Raw genomic sequence first — 20,045 nt, 5'->3', positions numbered from 1 at the left:
GAAATTGAATTTTTCATTTGGTTTCCAGGGTTTGAAATCTCCACCTCACTTATTTTTGGGTTTTAATGTGATTTCTGAATTTAATGCTACTGCTGTACCTCAGAATGAATAAGGTTATGATCTAATCTAATAACCAAATCATCTTGGTGTGGCTTTTGACCTTCCATTCTAGAGACTTTATTTATTTATTTTTTTTTAATTTCAGTATAGTTGACACACAATGTGACATTAGTTTCAGGTATACAACTTAGTGTTGTGACAAATTCATACATTATGCTATGTTTGCTACAAGTATAGCTACCATCTATCCTGGTATACTGTTATTACAATATCATTGACTATATTCTTTATGCTGTGACTTTTATTCCTGTGACTTATTCATCCCATAACTGTAAGTCTGTACCTCCTACTCCCCTTCATTCATTGGCTGTGCCAATTTAAATTCCCACCAACAGGATATGGGGATTCTTTTTCTCCACATCTTCACCAGGACTTGTTATTTCTTGTCTTTTTTATTTTAGCCACTCTAACAAGAGTAAGGTGATATCTCATTGTGGTTTTGATTTGCATTTCCCTGATGATTAGTGGTGTTGACCATCTTTTCATTCTTTCATGAACAAAATGAAAGAAGCATCTTTAAGGCTCCATCTCTAATGTTTTAGGATTCTGTGACCCAGTAACATACGTTTGCGTAGTTTTTGCACTACATAAAGCTTCTTTGCTGTAGGTTTGAGTGGATCTGAAACCTAGCCTCTGCTGCTCTGCCTCCGAACCAGGCTCCCCAGTAAGAGGCAGTGTCATCCTGGGAGAAGGCCCTCCTCTTATCCGCACCTAGGTGGTACCTACTCAGTAAGTTATGCACCACAGGGCTGTATCTGCCAAAGGGAACATCTTTTTTTTCAGATCTTCATGAAGTCGACATACATACAGGCTGGCTGTTGACCTGACGATATGATACTAATCTTTACCATCACCAACATGAACTCTATTTACCTCTGGGATTTCTTCACTTAGTCCAAGTCTTGGTTTACCTGGACTCCATCCTGGTCCTTTAAATAGGACAGAAAACTTATTGAAGAATCCAGGTGTGGCCCAGAATGTAGTCCATATGTAAACTAAATGGTGGCACTAGAAGAACAAAAATAGAGCTTATTTAAAAAAAGAAAAACTCATAACAAAAATATTAAGTACAACTAATCATACATTTTATTTTCTTTATTTACTGTTCAATGACATTTGTATATTTTTTTCTGTAATATACAGGTTATGTGTAATGTGGTTAATGTAGATTAATGTGCAGTTGCATTCCAAACTGTAATTCATTCTATTCATTCTGTGTCCTTTAAGTGTGTTCTTGTCAATATTTCTGAAGTGCCACAAAATTATAATTTTGAAGTTAAAGAAGAGGACAATTATTTAGAAAACAGCACAATAGAAAAAAAATGAGTTAACAGCTTTGCTTCCAATGGAATTAACCAGCACCTTGTGAACTCTACATCCGCATCTAATGATATTCTTTCTAGAGTCTTGCTAAATGGATATTAAAGTTGAACACAGAAACACACAAATATTAAAAATAGCCCTTTATTTCCTGTATTGAGTTATAGACAATCATATCATACTTAAGGAAACATATTCAAAGCCATTTCTGCATCTTTTAGCAGGAATCCACATTCTTTAAATAACACATTTGACATGTACAGTACTTAAAAGTATGCTCACGCATGAGAAGTACTCAGTAAATATTAGCAATTAGGGTAATTAGACATATATTCCATACATGTGATAATAATGCATCATAGATTAAAAATAGTCCTAGAGGTTGTACATCAGCTACAGACGCTAGAAATGAGTTCTATTAGAAGTGAAGTAAAAAATTAATGTACAAAGAAGTTTTGGCTCTATGGGAATTTGTGGTCTCATTGGTATTTTCACTGTCTGTTAAAAAATTTAAACTGCTAGGATTATAAAACTGGTTTTAAAATTGCTTGAAACATTACAATAAGTAATCTGAAGCAATTAATGAACAATGTAGGGTTTAGTGGGGCAGATTTTAAAGTGAATAGAAATTCCAGATGGAAATTTACACTGGGGCTTAATAATAATAATAATAATAATAATAATAATAATAATACAAAAATTATTGTGCTTAGGAATTATAACACATATTAATATACTTATCTGTCTGTTATTTTGAAAACTGACAACATTTCATTGGTCTCATTGTAGACATAGCCACGAGAAATACATGGTGACTTTTTAAAATAAGGAGTACTTTCCCACTTATTTGCCTTCCAATGCCCTTAAAGTCCTGGACTCCAAATGAGAGCAAAGTGAATGTCCTATACCCAATATACAGGGGGACAAATCCCTCTCCACCTAGTGGAGGTCATCCTCTGTTGCTTTTGATACGTCTGAGGGAAAGGTGAGAAATTTAGCTGAATATAAAGGAATACCAGTGAAAGTAAGTATACGTTTTTGTAGGTTCAAGAACTCCTAATTCACTCAACGTTGCCAATATGACATTTTTGACAATGTAAGTGAGAGTCTAGAAGCCTATGTCTTGTACACAGTTGTGATAAGGAAATTTTTACATGAGGACAGAGGCCTGGGGAACTGAACCTGACACAGATTCAACATCAGCTCATAAGTCTAATCATCCGATTTTTGTTTCCCCCAAATCCTGTCATCTAACTCCTTGCGCTGCTAGTGTTGTGCAGTTTTCAGCCTCTCATCTGTCTCAGCGATGATCCCCTTGCCCTCATCAGGAGTGTACGCTCCCATATCCTTGCTACTTAAGGATCAGAAGGAAACGACAGGTTCTGCAGCTCCTGGGAGCTTGTTAGGTATACAGAATCTTGGACACACCTCAGAGCCAGTGAACAGAATCTGGGCTAAATTTAGTAAGATTCTTGCATGATTCATATGCACATGAAGTTTCAAAGGCTCCTTTCCAGAGGACAAAGACCAAGCTTTTAATGTTCTTATTACAGAGATAAGACTATACCAAGTGAAAAGTAGTTCTCAATGTATTACTTTTAAATTAATTTCAATTCTATACAGTTTATTAAGAAAGTACTCTGAAATATTTGCTAATATTCTCCTGAGGGATATAACTTTAGGAATGCCCAACACAGAGAGAGGGAAAGACAGAGAGACAGAGCTGGCCTACAGTTGAGAAGGAAGAAAATGAATAATCACCTTTTCTCACTTGATAAAAACACCATTCATTTGAAAAGTGGAGGCAATTTGTGATGGCCTTTTCTATGAAGAGGCAGTACAGTGTAAAAGTTAAATTGAGTTAAGCAAGTCTTGGGCTTGGCCTGCAACACTCCTTGGTTATGTCTGAATCTGACAAGCTGTGTATGGCTGGTTGAATTATTTAAATCCTGGGAAATTCAGCCTCACCCACTAAAAAACGAGGATTAAAAAGTATCTCTATGTCATAAGGTTTGAGTAAGAGTTCCATTAAATACGCATGCTGAGCTGCTAGCAATACCCTGTACATAGTAAAAGCTCAAGAAATGTCCATTTATTTTGTTATTTTAACTTCCTTAAAAACTTTTAAGAAATAGGATCAGAGAGCAGACCTGACGGGAACCTGTAATTACCGCCCTTCCCGAATGCTATAATCCCGGTTCTATGTACAGAGCTGTCACTGCCTGACCTCTTCAGCTTCTCAAGCATTCTTATCTTTTTCTCATTTGCTAGTCCCTAACCCCAGGAGTGTTTGTGGTGCTCTGTTGCTGACGGATCAGAGCTTCACAGACATTCCTCATTTCTCTAGTGCCAGCCATTGAGATCAGTGAACAACCAATACCACATGTCTAACAGAAAACTGGTCTGGGGCTACAAGTCTTAGCAGGTGAGGTAATGTGCAGACCTAACCAACTCGTAATAGCTCCTGACATTTAGGTCCAAGTAGAATAGGGCAAAGGCCTCATGTTGAATTTCTAACCAGAGTCATGCGGCCTTGAAGCAAATATTTTTCTTACTGTGGTATCAGCCTTTATAATGCATTTACTACTGTTCCTTCTGAATCCATGAATATATTTCAGGTCTATTCTGAGAAAGAATATGTTTGCTTGAAGGGCTATTTTTGAAAAAAATTCTCTGTAGTAGGTATATTTAAAAGTTCTTAAAATGAGTTGTTTTCAAACACATTTTGCCCAAATTAATTCAAGATTTTGCTTGAGTGTCAGAGTTACTTCTAGCTTCTTTTATGGTTAAAAAAATTTATTTTCAGGATAGTGTGAGGTACTTTCACCTTTCAACAACTGATCTTTATTTTAGCTATAAAATTTGTGAAAGGATATAACCAATTCAGAAATAATAAAATCAATTACATTACCTGCACCATGAATGGTTCAAATGTATTAATGGGATGCGTTAGACCATATGCAACTTTTTCATTTTCTGCCTCGAATGTCCCTGGAAGATAAACATTAAGCATATGATCTTTGACTTTCTATGAGCTTAGGAGGTAAGTTAATATTTTTGTGTTCACATATATTTTACTTACCAAAAATTCTATCCCATATAATAAGAACGCCAGCATAATTTTTGTCAATGCAATAACGGTTTCTGCCTATGACACACAATATTAAAAGAAAAAAAAGGTTTTGAAAAATGAAGTTATACTTTTGAAACATCTTATTGTATTTTAGAACCCATTCACAAAATTAAGACATGCAACAAAATGATTTTCCTAAGAATCTCTTTTCACTGACAACATTAGATTATTTGCTAAGTAAATTGCTTTTATTTTATTTTTTTCCTATTGAGTTAATTTTACCAAGATGACCAGAGAATTCCTTAAAACTACATATATTTGGAATTTCCCCAGATTTCTTTTTCAGAGAGTGAGAGAGAGAGAGAGAAAGAGAGAGAGAAACAATGTGTGTGTGCATACAGGGGAGGGGCAGGGGAGAGGGAGAGAGAGAATCTCGAGCAGGCTCCATACCCAGTGCCAAGTAGGATGTGGTCCTCGATCTCATAATTTTTTAAAAAATGTTTTTGCTCTTAATTTTCCAGTTGTTTAGAAATCTGGCATATTCTGAGTAATTTTACTTTTTAAAATTTTACTTTTTACTATCAAAGAGTAGTGTGTCTGGTGGCTCAGTCAGTTAAGCTCCCAACTTCAGCTAAGGTCATCATTAAACTGTTCATGAGTTCAAGCCCTGCATCAGGCTCTGTGCTGACAGCTCAGAGCCTGGAACCTGCTTCAGATTCTGTGTCTCCCTCTCTCTCTGCCCCCTCCCCACTCCCGCATGCATAGTCTCTCTCTCTCTTAAAAATAATCATTAAAATTTTTTTAAAAAAGACTATCAAAGAGTAATAATTAAAAATTAAATGGCCCAGAAAAAGGCCATAGGGAATAAGATAACTAATATATGTGTATTCGCATTTGGTTGATTTTTTTAATTTTGAAATGAGTTGCTATCTCTAGCTCTTCTCTCTGAATCTTTTCCAGGAAAAAAAAATTTCTACTTAGACTGAGACTTTACTATTTATTTTAATCATGAAAGACATAAGTGAAAATTAAGTTACTCTTAATTATTTTTATTAACTATTACTCAAAACATATATATTTTTCTTCCAAAGTATTCAAATTATAATTTAAAATGAAATAGTTGGGCATTGTTTCTTTAATAATAAAAAAATGCTTAAATATGTACCCCCATATTCACATAAGTATAAATCAAAGGAAAAATATTAACCTATCAAGCCACTGCTCCAACAAATTCAACTGTCTTCATGTGTCATTTCTTTGCATGCCTTCTATACATGTTAATATATGTTTGAAAGTGAAGACACACAGGACAACCTCTCCAGTCCAAAAGTAGTGTGGGTCTGGCTACACAAATGCACAACCCATTGCTATATATGGGCTAAACAGTGGTTCTTAGTTGGAGGAGAGAGCATCTTGCTTCTCAGGGGACATGTGGAAATGTCTGGAGAATTTGTTGAGAGTCACAACTGGGAGGGGATATTATCTGCACTTAGTATGCAGAAACCAAAATCCTACAATACAAAGGGTAGCCCCATTCCTAACCTCCCACCTCCAAGTGAAGAACTATCTGGCCCAAAACATTAATAATGCTGAGGGTAAGAGGTGCCTCGGTGGCTCAGCTGGTTAAGTGACCAACTTTGGCTCAGGTCATGATCTTGCAGTTCCTGGGTTGGAGCCCCACATAGGGCTCTTGCTGACAAAGCCTGAAGCCTGGTTTGGATTCTGTGTCTCCCCCTCTCTCTCCTCCTCCCCTACTCAAGCTTTCTCAAAAATAAAGAAACGTTAAAAAAAATAATAATAACACTGAGGGCAAGAGATGCGAACATAAAACAACAGGAGTGGGAATGTGCTCTGAAGCTAAACAGAGAACACTAGTAACTATTTCTTCTTCAGTATGGATTTATTCTTCTCCACTCCTTATGTTTCCTTTACTGTGAAGGGAGCCCCAAGAGTATAACACTCTTAGTCTCTCCAGCTTCTCGCTAACAATTCTCCTTGGGACCAGGAATGTATGTGAAGTTTGGAAGAGGAAACAGAGCATGTGCAGCCTGACCACACCCACTTCTCTTCCTTTTGAAGGGAGATGATGGGACTTGTGTTTCTGCTCTTCTCCCTGCCAGGCAGAAAGGGACCCACCCCTTGGGAAGGCAGGCCTGCAGTGTTCGAGCGCTGCCTGCGATGCCTGCAAACTTATGAAAACAGAACAATAGTATTTATTATTTTATTACTGTCTTCCTTTTCTCAGCACTATGTATGTAAGATGTATTCAGGCCATCACAAGTTGCAACAGTTTGGACATGTTTTTTTTTGGTATGTAATTCCCCATTATATGAAAAGTCTACAAATTTATCTGTTCTCCTGCAATAAGCATTTGAATTTTATCTCTATTTTTTCCATTACATAAAATGCTGCTATGCACATTCTTATACAGGTCTTTTGGTGCACACATGTAAACAATTCTGTTATGTCTTATGCTGGTATCTTTAAATCTTAAGTACTAGTCACATGGGATTTTTTTCTCTGTCATGCTAATGCAGTTCACAGAATTTAGGCAAAAAGTGAATTTCTGCCTATTAGGCTTTCCTGAAATCGCAACAATTTTCAAGACCAGAGACTTTCTGGTTGTATTTAGGAATGACCCTCAACATTGGGTCAGGTGGTACCTTCAACATAGAAAGTGTGTATCCCCTCAGCTGGTTAAGTTGTTTTCCACTACAACTAAGGAGATCTAGACAAAAAGGAAAATCCAAACAAGATTTTTTTCCCCTCCAATAATTGCTTTGGAAAAGAGGCTTGTCCAGGTACGATGGAAGACATGATACCTATTTATACACCGAATGGTGACTATGTTGAATAATTGTGATGAAAAGGTACAAAATAATAGTATTTTTAAAGAAATGAATAAGGAGAAAAAAGGTCAAATTTCCTTACCATGATGAACCCGATGATGGCTAGGAGTATTAAGAATCAGTTCCAAAGGACCAAGGTTATTAATGATCTGTTCAAAACAAAAGCAATATTTATACACAGTTACCGATAAATGTGTACGTATACTCACATTAACTTTCCATGTGGGTCAAGAGACATTTCAAGTTTCAAGGTTGACTTCAGAGTCAGAAGAAGTTTCTCTGATTCCTGGGGTTCCTATGAAAATAACAATAATCTCCTAACTCTATTCTGGGAGGCAGTACAGTAAAAGGTTAAGAGTGATGCTGCCTAAATTCAGCTCCAGGAGCCTCCATTTATTGCTGTGTGATCCTGGGAAAACAACTTAAGCTTTTTATATTCAGTTTCCTCATCTTTCAAATGGAAATATTAAACATATCCACATAATAACATTCTGAGGGTTACAAACAGTACGATATTTATATACCGTGTCAAGGCACACTGCTCTCACATCTGTCATTTCACGCTCTTCACCCTTCAACTATGTCTTTGTTGATTAATGGTAACAGCGCATCACTAAAGAAGGGAAGACATCATATTACATTTGCTTTGTGGTTAGTTGAGAGTTGGTTCACCTAATAATCAGCCATGTTACCTACTGCATTAGGGCGATTCTGCTTATTCAAATAGAATCCTTAATGGCCTTTTACCTACAGTTGTACCATCTTTAAGTCCAATTTACAGGCACAATTAAAAATCAAATGTAGGGGAGCTTTTCAGTCAGTTAAGTGTCTGACTTCAGCCTGGGTCATGATCTTACAGTTTGTGAGTTGAAGCCCTGTGTAGAGCTCTGTGCTCACAGCTCAGCCTGGAGCCTGCTTCAGATTCTGTGTCTCCCTCTCTCTCTGTCCCTCTCCGCTCACATTCTGTCTCTCTGTCTCTCTCTCAAAAATAAATAAAGATTAAAAAAAATTTTAAGTCAAATATATAAAGGGGTATTTTTTTTCAATTAAAGACCCTTCAGAATGTGGTCTATAACTCTTTAATGTTATCTCTCAAAATTTCCCAGTGAGAATCCCCATTCCAGGGTCTGCAGATTCCAAGGAGTGTAGGAACGAAGTAGGTGTCATAAAAAAGAGCAGGTCATATAAGACATTTGATATGCTACATTAACTGGAAGCAATATTGGGAACTCTTTTAATTTTGATTACATTATTCTTCCATCAATTATGGCAGATACTAGAATGTTTACTTGAATTATGACCTAGGTCAATTTGTTTAGAGCCTACTAATGACAAAATCAATACATTGTTATATTTTAAGAAATTACTCACCACTAGAGTTACTTTCCATTTATAGGATATATGAGGAAAAAGAGGTAAGTTAGATGATGCTTAGGGGAAAAACATTCACTGACAACGATGATACTTGAATTGGCAACGAGTCAGTGGTACGAGGAAAAAATAGAGAGATGCAACTGCTTAAGATAAAAAGATATTTAAGATACGTAACAACTAGATGTAGTATGATGGTCTTGTGAGAATACCAATTTGAACAAACCAAACATAAAAGACATTTTATAGGCAATGCGGGATAAGAAAATGATTATATAGAGGGTATTACATAGTAAATAATACTGCTTTTATTGAAAATTATAATGGAGTTTTGTGTAGGGGGAAGTAACTGTTTTTTTAGAGTTGTATAACTGAAGTATACATGACATGAGATCTATGTTTTGCTGAAAGATATTTGGCAATGAAAAAAGAAAAAGAAGGATAATTAATGAAAATGAATCAAAATCATAATGATTTTTTGATTGAAGTGATGGATATACATAATGTACTCTATTATTCTACTCATCTAAATGTTTGGAAAAATTAAGATAAAATTCTAAATAAAAGAAATACTACTCTAGTAATACAAAGTAATGTTCAGTTACCCAGTTGGAAGTATTAATAGATCTCTAAAGTCCCAAACAGATTTCTAGATTGCAACTCTTTATATAGCAGGGTTTAATGACTTTTGGGCAATCTCTGACACTAAAACACCCAGTTTAAAGTTGCTGTGCAAATGTGAACAGCTGCAGTAGCCACACTGTGCACAGCTTGTGGAGTCCTATACTCTTGAGATAAAAGCTGCATCAATGTTGCCACATGACAGTGCTGCATGTCTCCATAGGGCAGGTGCCACCATCATCTCCTTACTAAACCCATTGTATACACATCTGAAAGCAGCAGCCCTTGGTTTCCATCCTGCTGCCAGGCTTCTAAGGGATTGTCAGTTTTCATTATGCAACAGACAGAAATGTTTACATGCAAAGGATGTGTAATATTTCATGTCCTATATTGATTTAACCACCCTCCCTCCTAGTTCCTTTTCTTTCTCTCTCTTTCTCTTTTCCTTTCCTTTTCCTTCTCCTTTCCTTTTCTTTCTCTTCTTTCTTTCTTTCTTTCTTTCTTTCTTTCTTTCTTTCTTTCTTTCTTTCTTTCTTTCTCTTCTAGCGTGGTGTTTTATCACCATTTTTAAAGTTATTTCCCTGAAAAATATATTATGAACCCGAAACAACAGAATTTTTGGATAACTCAGAACAGAATTCATTTATACGCAAAGAACTACCCGTATTTTTTTTAATTCCAGAAATTCAAAATACTGTGAATATGTATAATATGTATAAGGATATCAGACTACATTCCTATCAAATCAGTCACAAAAGATATCATCCCACAAATACAGTACTAACAGCCAGGGATTTTATTGGACTCCATTGCTTTGTACTTGGTGGAAAAATATTTGTTAAGAAGAAGGATGGTGATGGATAGAGAACAAGAAAGTGGGGTTTCTCAGCAGTCAGAACATTGAAATCTGATGCTCAGTTCAAGCTTTGTATCTCTGGCAGAATACCAGATGGGAAAGGAGAAAACCATTTCATCCTTGTTTGTCTCTTTGGTGCCTAACATATGTTACAAAAAGAGACAACAAAAGGGGGTGGAGGAGACTATGGTGACCAGCTTCTGCTACCCAGATGCATTTCTGATCCTTGGTCTTGGCGTGTGTGCAGCCAGATTTAAAGCCACACAAATGGTGAGTGCATTCAGATGGCTGGAGCCTTGGCTGAGTGCATTATTTTTTTAATGTCAAGCACTTTTCCTCAAAGAAAATCTTTTGCTCCTGCAAGCTAAAGCATGGTGATATCAATATTGAAAGTCCCCCCCGCCCACTTTTTTTTTAAGTTAAAAGCCAAGTACAACACAGGCAACCACAGTCAAATTTCCTGGTAGTGCCTATGAGTACCTTGGAGCTGAGGAAGACCACCTTGGGTGGGAGATGATTCATCATTCAGACAGCCCAGTCAGAACCTCTCTTGTAGAAAACGCTTCTGACTCAGTCATGGAGAAGTCATCAATAATTAATAAGGTTTGAGCATAACGACTTAATTATCGCCCACTTTTGCAAATTCAGTCATTTAGCAATTCAACGACATCTAGCTTTGAACCACTTCCTGAAAATATGTTACTGTGGAAATAATTGCAACTATTCTCATTTTTAGGTAGTTATTTTTTGTCTTGCTTTTTAAGATTTAGATGAGTTAATTTAAATTATGGAATTTTCTAACATACAGAAGACTTAAAAACAATATAGTCCAATACTCTCTTATTTAAAAAAAAACTGACATTCGGAAAATTTTAATTATCAGTCCAAGTCAAACAGCTTGGAAGAAGCGCTAAAGTCTTCTTCATTTCAACTCAGGGATTTTCTGTTTTTCTATCACATTGCTTTTAAGAGATACAGAAATAGTTCCATCAAATAAAAGCAATTTAAACTTTCAGAAGTTTCATGGAAAATAACTAAATGCTTTTTTTCCTCATTTCAGCCAAAAGAAATCCAGGTATTTATAAAGAACCTAGACACTTCAGATTCTAAACTGCCCTCTCATGGGATTTTAGGCATTTCTGGTGTTTCTTAGATTTGCAAAACAATGATCTAAGTCTTGTATACTTGTCATTTTCTTTCAGAATTTTATAACCTGAGAAGCATGGATACCTAGAAAGGCCATTAATGGGCTTCAGAAGGTCAGGAACACCCTAAGTATTATACCAAATTTTATGAATATGTGCCAGTGGGTATTTTTTTCTAGGAGGAAATTGCTATTTTCATCATATACTCAGAGGGATAGATGAGTCCTAGGAGGTTATGAGCCCATGTTCCCAACAAGGGCTTTAGATTATTTCCTTCACCCTTATTTATATTGTTTTTAGTTTCCATATTAATAAAACTTGGATACTAATTTCTCATCCAAACTTCAGAAACAGTGACTTAAACATTTTTTCTGCCTATTTCTTGAAATAATTATTTCCCAAAAAACTCATTTCTTGGGCTGTTTTTACTTGTACAATAATAAGTTATTATAAATGAACCAATAATAAATAAAACAATTTTATAATAATAAGGTACTTCAATTCTATCAGTGAAATTTTATCCAGCAGAAGTGCTCTATATCATTGGCTAGACTGGTCACATATTCATTTTTCTCCCCACAGTTTATGGCAGGGGTGGGGAAACAGAGTTAAATATAAAATCAGGAGAATAGAGGCCACAAGACACTGTCATCTTTTCATTAAGTCATTTCCCCTCATCAAAAATAAAATGAATTCAAATGAAAGTCCTCTTACAATGAACCAAATGAAGCCCAAAAGATGTGGAATTCAAAGTTGTTCAAACTCTTCATCAAGACCCATTTCCAATGTTCTCTTTCTTCCGCCTAAAAGACCTTAACCTCCTATCTCAACCTGCTGGAATCCTGCTCTTCCTTTAAGACACACCTAGATTTTGAAACATTCTTCTTGATTTTTCCAATGAGAATTTTCTTTGCCTTTCTCTGAATACATATTGAGGCATCACTAATTTTTATGTCATGCTGTTCTGATATCTAGTTATTCATGTTCACTTCTTATACAATATTGAAAGTTCATTGAGGACAGAAACTCTAACTCAAGCCTCTTTGTTTCTCACAGCACATGCAACACTGCCTTGCATATAGTGACTGCCAAACAAGATTATATTGATAAATCCCCCTCACTGCCCTCCATGCCCTTTCACCTTTATATCAGTGGTTCTCAAATGGGGATGATTGTGCTTCCAGGGAACATTTGGCAATGTTTGGAGATACTTTGGGCTGTCACAAATGGAGGAAGTGCTACTGTAATTTAGTGATTAGTGGATTTTAGTGCTGCTAAACATCCTACAATGCACAGGACAGTACTCCAAAATAAGAATGATCTGCCCCAAAGGTTGATAATCCCTTCTGCTTCATAGGTATACATGTCTTGCTGCTCCTCAGTCTTTTTGTTATTCAGAAGGGAAGCATTGTAAAATTTCTGTCTTCCAGTTTGGAAACTGGAGGGAAGGGTGCATTAGCGAATTCCCAATCTCTAGAGACCAAACATGAGTCTGGAGTGCCCTTGGCGATTAAAGCCCGGAGAGTGAGTCCAAACAGATCTTTGATCTAGTGAATTGGAAAATTAAGATAAATAGCTAAAATGAAAGGGCCAAAAACTAGTAACAACAACAAACAAACAAAAACCAAAAACATATACAATCAGAGAACGGATAATGGGAGAGTTGAATTCTGGTGATCACTGGCAGGTGAATTTCTTGAATTATTTTTATGTTCTCTCAGTACAGGTTTGTGAGGGCTTCAGTTTCAGTTGAAAGGACCCAGAGATAGAAAATTTAATTCCCATATCACCAAATGATTCTGAAATGTCTTTTTAGAGTTCTTACGACCTTCCTCCCCACTTGCCCTGCAGTCACATTTTGAGTGAGTTGAATAACTCAGAGGCCTAAAGGTTAATGAAACTTCCCATTGTATCTAAGTTACCAGTGAGAATAATATTGCTTTAGAAATTGATAAAGTGACTACATGTGGTAAATCAAATAATTAAATGCCTGCTATGAACTGGTTGCAATTAATTCCTTCCACATTATAGCTCTCAGGAGTTTTTTGATTACCTTACATCCCCTGAAAAACATACATCTGTAGGTCTTTCCGAATGAAATTGATAAATCACTTAGAGTTGAACTCTGTAAAGCATCAAAGTAAATGTTCTAAATTAATGTCCTGTCTGAAATTATTTCTTATAAAATTAACGTATTCTAATCTATACATTTCTTAGTTGTTTTCACTGATTCTTCTGATAGGGGAACATTGACTGGTTAGGTTTTTGTAGTTCAATTAATAGTGCAGAAATGATGAACTATTGCACAAGTTGGAAGGCAACACTTGCTTTAAACAAAAATTCAGTTAATTCAAAACAAAATAATTTTCACTTTATGTATTGCGCGGAAAATTGCCTCTTCTCACCTCACTCTATTAATGTTGGAGAAGAGACTTTCTAAATCCATTTTAAAAAGAAACCTCTCAATTCTATTCTTTTGTCAAATTTTAGCATACTACTGGAAATGTCACATTATATTTCCAACTTACAGTTTTTCTATATGCTAATGGATACTAAAAATACTGGAATATATTATTGAAAGGCTAATGGAATATTTATAACCACTTACTTTTCAGAAAGAAACCATGAGCCTATAGTTAACTATAAATTTATTTCCAAATAAGACATGCTTACAAATATTCAGGCTTCCTGTCTGAGAGGGAAAAACCATAATAGGGAAAATATGTCCTAGGAAGCATATGTTTTACAGAATCCTCATTAACAGTGAATGTGCTAACAATATGATAGATGCTGAGGAGCGACTGGGTTGTGGGTGAAGTGAAATGAAATATCCATAGTAGGAAAATGCCTGTATTCAGATGAGCAGAGTTTAGAGTGACACCATTGACTCTAACTAGTCTTCTTTAGACCATCATACACGACTAATGCTTCATAGACCTATTCCACTGTGGCATTCTGTATTTCACTGAAGTCAGTATTTAAGGGAAATACTAAGCCAGTTCCAAATACATTTATTATCTGATGTACAAATCATTGTCATATTATATTTAACTAAGAATGATATACTTGACATGCAATCTGAAAATGGCAAAATTTCAGGTAAATTAGTCACAACGTTCAATGCAAACACACACTAAAATTAAATAGACTAATAATTATACCATGATTAGTTGTTTATTTCATGGCAATTTTCCTTCCTTGCTCCCTCTCTTCCTCCCTCTATCCCTCCTTCCTTCCTTTATTTTTTTCTTCCTTCTTTTATCTATGTATCAACTAAGCATGTCTGCATGTACATTTAGGAATAAAAAATTTGAAAAATCTTTTATTTGGAAAGATCTTCACAATAACTATAGGCTCTTGCATATCTTTGTGAAAAGTAAGTGGTTATAAATATTTCTATGACCTTTCAATTATATATTCTAGTACTATAGCCCTATTTATAGAAAGAAAACCTGAAGGACAAATATATTAATGCATACACATAAATTTATCTTTATTAAATGTTTATCATATATATTAAATATATATTTGAATGCCAATCAACAAGTATCTTAAGTACCAAATTACCAATAAAGATTTTCTATTAGCATTAGAAATAATGTTTCAGATTATTAAAATCTGTATGTATAAACCTTTTTCAAAGTTTCTTATTACAAGATAGTCACATAATAAGCCAACCAAGTACAACCTTGTCAGCCAGTCCATTCATTCTGCAAAGATTTATTGAATTTCTATGGACCTTACTAGGTTTTAGAAGTAAAAATAAATGAACTGATGCACAGGCACTTCTTCCAGGAAGCTTATTTATAGTCCAGGGGACTCTTCAATGGAAAGGTAGAACTATTTCAGAAGAAAAGGTTTTGTTTATTTTTTCCTTTAAAAAATTTTTTTAAATGTTTATTTATTTTTGAGAGAGAGACAGAGTATGAGTGGGGAGACAGCAGAGAAAGAGAGAGAGAGAGAGAGAGAGAGAGAGAGAATCCAAAGCAGGCTCCAGGCTCTGAGCTGTCAGCACAGAGCCCTATGTGGGGCTCAAACTCAAGAACTGTGAGATCATGACCTGAGCCAAAGTTGGACGGTTAACCAACTAAGCCACCCAGGCTCCCCGGGAGGAAAAGGTTTTATAGAAAGTTTTCTTTTTCAAAAATTCTGTATAATTTTGAGAAGGATGAGAAAAATCATTCATTTTTTTCCTTCCCAATTACCATTGCACAGTAAAAATATTTGAACTTCTAATCAATTTGAATTTATAATGGGCACAAGATTACCTAATAAGAAGCAAATTGAGTTCCTTTTCTAGGTTGGAAGCTAAAAATTACCTTTAGTAAAAACATATGCTTTTATATAGTTCCTACTGTGAAGCGTTGCCAAAAATCCCATTGATTGTTTGCTTCTGGAAAATGCTGTAGAGAGTTTTCACTTGTTCATAAGCTTCTTCAAGTGACTATACAAAAATCAAAATAACCTATGTGAGGTACATTTATTTAATAGGTATTTATTCAGTACTTATTTTATGCAAAGTTTTGTGTTAAGATCCTTTGAGAGATCATAGGGTAGAAGAATGGAAATTACAACTGAGTGCCAGTAATTTAACTATTTTTTAACTTAAAGGTACAATGAGTAACAATGTCATTTTAGTGTTGGAATATATATAGGAATATGATTTTTGCTATCAAGAAATTTTATAATAATTCCTCACTGAAAGTTTTAGGAAAGAATAAAATCCATGAACTACATGAACTACAAGTTACCATGTCAAAATAATTTTACTTTTTGCTCTTAGTTGGTTTTTAAACACTCATTATTCTCCTTGTTAAAAACTTAATCAATCTGAACATTTATGGATAAATTTATATTGTAGAGCATCTGGTGATGAAATGTAAAAATAAAATCTTAATTACCTCCCCCACTAGTTCTGCTATGTTAATTCAAGACAACACACTCAAGTATTTAGACAGATGGTGGTAGCGGCCATATTAACCTCTGATTTCTCTACAGGGAAGCAAGAGAAAGCAGAGCTCTTAGGATGTGTGCTTGTCTGCCTAGTTTCACACTTTGAAATCCTTGACAAATGCTGATTTATTCACAGCCAAATGTTTTCCTATCTGATTAGGCAGCTTTCTACTTCAGTAAGCATGTAATATGGAGGTAGCTGAATTTCCACACTAAGGAGTGAAAAAACAATATTTATAGTTTCGAAATAAAACAATCTGGAGGAATCAGGACTGTTGGGATCATAAAAAGCTTCATAGGGAGTAAATTTCTGATGAATCTATACCATAGGGTTAAAGAGTTAAAAGCTTAGTGTTAAGAAGAATGAGAGTAGGCTATGTTTATACAATAAACAGCAGTTTTAAAGGACTGCATTTATAATAAATTATCTTGAAGGCTGATTCTTGTCATTTATGATTGTATTATTCCTCAGACAAGAGGACAGGAGCTAGACAAGTCAGCATTTTATTTGAATTCATCTCAGCTTACATGTTAAATAACACATTTGACTTTTCCTTGGAAAAAAATAAATGCAACTAGCTACTGAAAGTGTTCCTTCAAAAAGAGGTGGATTGCAAGTGACTTTCTTTTTTTAACAAGACCAATTAAATTGACAGAGGGGAAATGGAAACATTCATAAGCATAACCATATGAAACTTCAATCTAGTGTAACACAATTTTATATTTGCCAGTTTGGATCCTCAGGGAAAAAGAACCACATTATCAGTAGTAGTAACATTATGTTAAAAAAAAATGTTACTGACCATGTACCTGGAATTATCTAAGTACTAGATACTTCCATCAATAAAACTTATAAATCTGCACTGCAGAGTTTACAATCTCATATGACAGATTTCCTAATTATTACCCTTCACCCATTTTGGTCTGTTAAAAAATATTTGCAAGTATTAATCTTTTAAAGTTAAAGGTAGAATGGATTTTCAGTCAGTAGATAGAAGCTATAAGTATCTGTCTTAAGTTCATTTGCCCTGTTTTCATGTGCATACTTTCCTTCTAAGAATAAGCTCTTCTTGTCCCTTCAGGATTATTATTATTATTTTTTAATTAGTACATCCTGTCTTAGTTCAGGATACTATAACTAAATACAATAGACTGGGTGGCTTCAAAAACAAACATTTACTTCTCACAGTGATGAAGGTTAGGAAGTCCAAGATCAAGGTGCCAGAAGATTCAGTGTTTGGTAAGAGCTATCTTTTTACTGTATCCTCTCTCTCATGTCTCTTCTTACAAGGGTACTAATCTCATCATGAGGATTCCACTCTCATGACCTGATTGATTACCTCCTAAAAGCCCCTATCCAAATATCATTACATTGGGGATTACAGTTACAACACATGAATGTGAAGGAACAAAATCAGTCCTCTCTGATCTTTACTATGAGTACTTTTTTCTCCTCTCTTCTCCAATACCGTATATATTGCAAAATATCTAGTTAATAATATCAATTCATTTGTTAATAGGGTTCTAAAATCATCACCATAAAAGTCTATCATAACCATCTATGTAATTGATGGGAGGGACATAAGCTAATGTGAGATAACAGAATGGAAAGGTTAAGAGAGACCAAAGAGCTGCTTAGGAGGAAAACAAGTGTATAATACATATTTTAAGAGAGTAAAAGAAAGAACTATTAACAACTGTACCAGAAAAAGGATCACATATTAGGATTGTTTCAGGTAATCTGGGTTATCTCTAAGAAATGTAAAATCAGTGATACCAGATTTCCGAGGAGGAAGGGAGAAAATTGATTACCAGGCTTTGAATCACATATCTACTACTAACTAGCTACAACACTAGGCAAGTTATTTAACATCCAAAACTTCAATTCCCTCTCTTTGAATGGGGACAGTAGAATTACATGATGATTAAATCTTATGAAATACTTAGCATAGTGACTGACACATGGTCTGAGCCACATAGGTGCTTGATCTTAAAAAAGGGGACAGTTTATGAAGAAGGAATTTGATTTGGGCCTTAAAGAATGTATAGAATAGCAACATCTAGAAAATATGAAAGGAGAGAAACAGCAATGGTACTATATCAGATTCATTTAGAAAATGGAAAATAGTCTAGTTTGAATGAATTGCACAGAATGGAAAGTAATGGGATGTACACCAGGAAATCTATTTGGAAGGCAGTGCATGAGAAACATAAAATGAAAGCAATTTAGACTTGGCTCATCAAGCAACTGAACATCACCAAAGGATTTTCAGTAGTACTAGCCTCTGAGGATAGATTAATTTGGTCCAGGAAAGATTACAACTGAGTTCTGTCTTGACTAACCAACAACTTCATCTTATTTCACTGTGCCATAAGAATTATTTGTAAAACCTGTTGCCATCCATCATGGTACACTGACAAAGAACCAAATAAATATATCGTTTGAGGAGGAAGTAATGGCCAAAACATAAGTAAGCTCTGAAGCCAGCTGTGTTGCCTTATATAAACTGTAGAATACCAACATTCTTAGCTTTTAAAAGGATAATGTTTGCTCACAAAGTTGGCAAGTATAAAAATTTCAGTTTTCTAAAATTGTCCATTAAATTTGGGATAGTTTCCTGCTGCATGTACTTCCACATGCCCCCTTAATATAAAGCCCCATTAACTGAATTTATTTGAACTTATATTCATTCTTTACAAGCTATAAAAATTGAATTGACCTTTAGTGATTCAAACTATTTTATGAAAATTAAATGAAACTTTTTGCGTGGCCTATATTGGATGTTTAATACATGGTGGCTATTATATTATGACGTTAAGATCAGAAATAGATGAGAACAAGGAATCTGGAGCCTGACTACTTGGTACAAAGCCCAGCTTTGACACTTACTAATCCTGTGACTCAGGACAAGTTACTTAGCATGCTTAGTTTGAGGAAATAGTATTACTTATTCCATAGACTTGTTATAAACATTTAATGAAATAATATTTGTTAAAATGCTTGAAATACTTTTTGAAAAAGTGAGTGCTGGATAAGCATATGATATACCAAATGAAATAAATAAAAAAGTCAAACCAAAATTTCATATCATCAAGCTTTTCCTTGGGACACATCAGACCAATGACAAATATCAGTAACTGAGAATTCTTGGCTTGGGATGACTATACCTGTTTATTCTTCTAAAATTCATTCATTTAAAAAATATTTTTAAAGCTACTTTTCCTTCATCCAGAATATTGTATCTCATTGTCCCAGTCTTTAATTCTTTTTTGTCCTTGTTATTACATGGAAGATGAGGAATACAAATGGTACTCAATGAATGTCTGTGGGATATAATAATTGAAAAATTTACAAAGATACATTAAATTTGGCTAATTTCATGATTTTGCACATTGATTAGTTTCTGAATTAGAAAAAAACAAGAAGATAACAAAAAACCTGAATAATACATTTCATCAGCAGAAACTCAAAATCATAAAGATACATATTTTTCTACACTAATTTTTTGGCATTATTTCCTTAAATCTAAAATCCAACTGCATTAGTTTATATTAATAATTCATACTAACCAAAATATGGGATGCATCAAAATTATGTTATAAAATGTGCATGAATAATCATGATGATGGCTAGGAATGATTAGTGAGTGACATACAATAAAATAGGTACCTAGAATGCACAAAAGATAACAACGATAATAGTACTACAAACATCTAATTGATTTATTAGAACATGA

The 20,045-nt window shown here is 34.8% G+C and overlaps 1 protein-coding gene across 9 annotated transcripts in view; it reads right to left on the bottom strand.

Annotated features, from left to right (window-relative positions):
* Positions 1–20,045, bottom strand: part of AGMO (alkylglycerol monooxygenase) — a 383,176-nt gene that overhangs the window by 172,443 nt on the left and 190,688 nt on the right. For 8 of the 9 annotated variants that reach the window (XM_053218388.1, XM_053218389.1, XM_053218392.1 and 5 more), the window contains 4 exons: positions 7,445–7,511; positions 4,523–4,588; positions 4,352–4,431; positions 994–1,128 (listed from right to left, as the gene is read on the bottom strand). In XM_053218388.1, coding sequence (XP_053074363.1) covers positions 994–1,128; positions 4,352–4,431; positions 4,523–4,588; positions 7,445–7,511 — 348 coding nt within the window. The remainder of the gene's footprint in view (positions 1–993; positions 1,129–4,351; positions 4,432–4,522; positions 4,589–7,444; positions 7,512–20,045) is intronic. The other variant, XM_053218390.1, reaches the window with a different exon arrangement.

Source organism: Acinonyx jubatus, chromosome A2 (assembly GCF_027475565.1).
Source record: "Acinonyx jubatus isolate Ajub_Pintada_27869175 chromosome A2, VMU_Ajub_asm_v1.0, whole genome shotgun sequence".
Classification (NCBI taxonomy): Eukaryota; Metazoa; Chordata; class Mammalia; order Carnivora; family Felidae; genus Acinonyx; species Acinonyx jubatus.
This window is presented reverse-complemented; position numbering and strand designations above follow the sequence as displayed.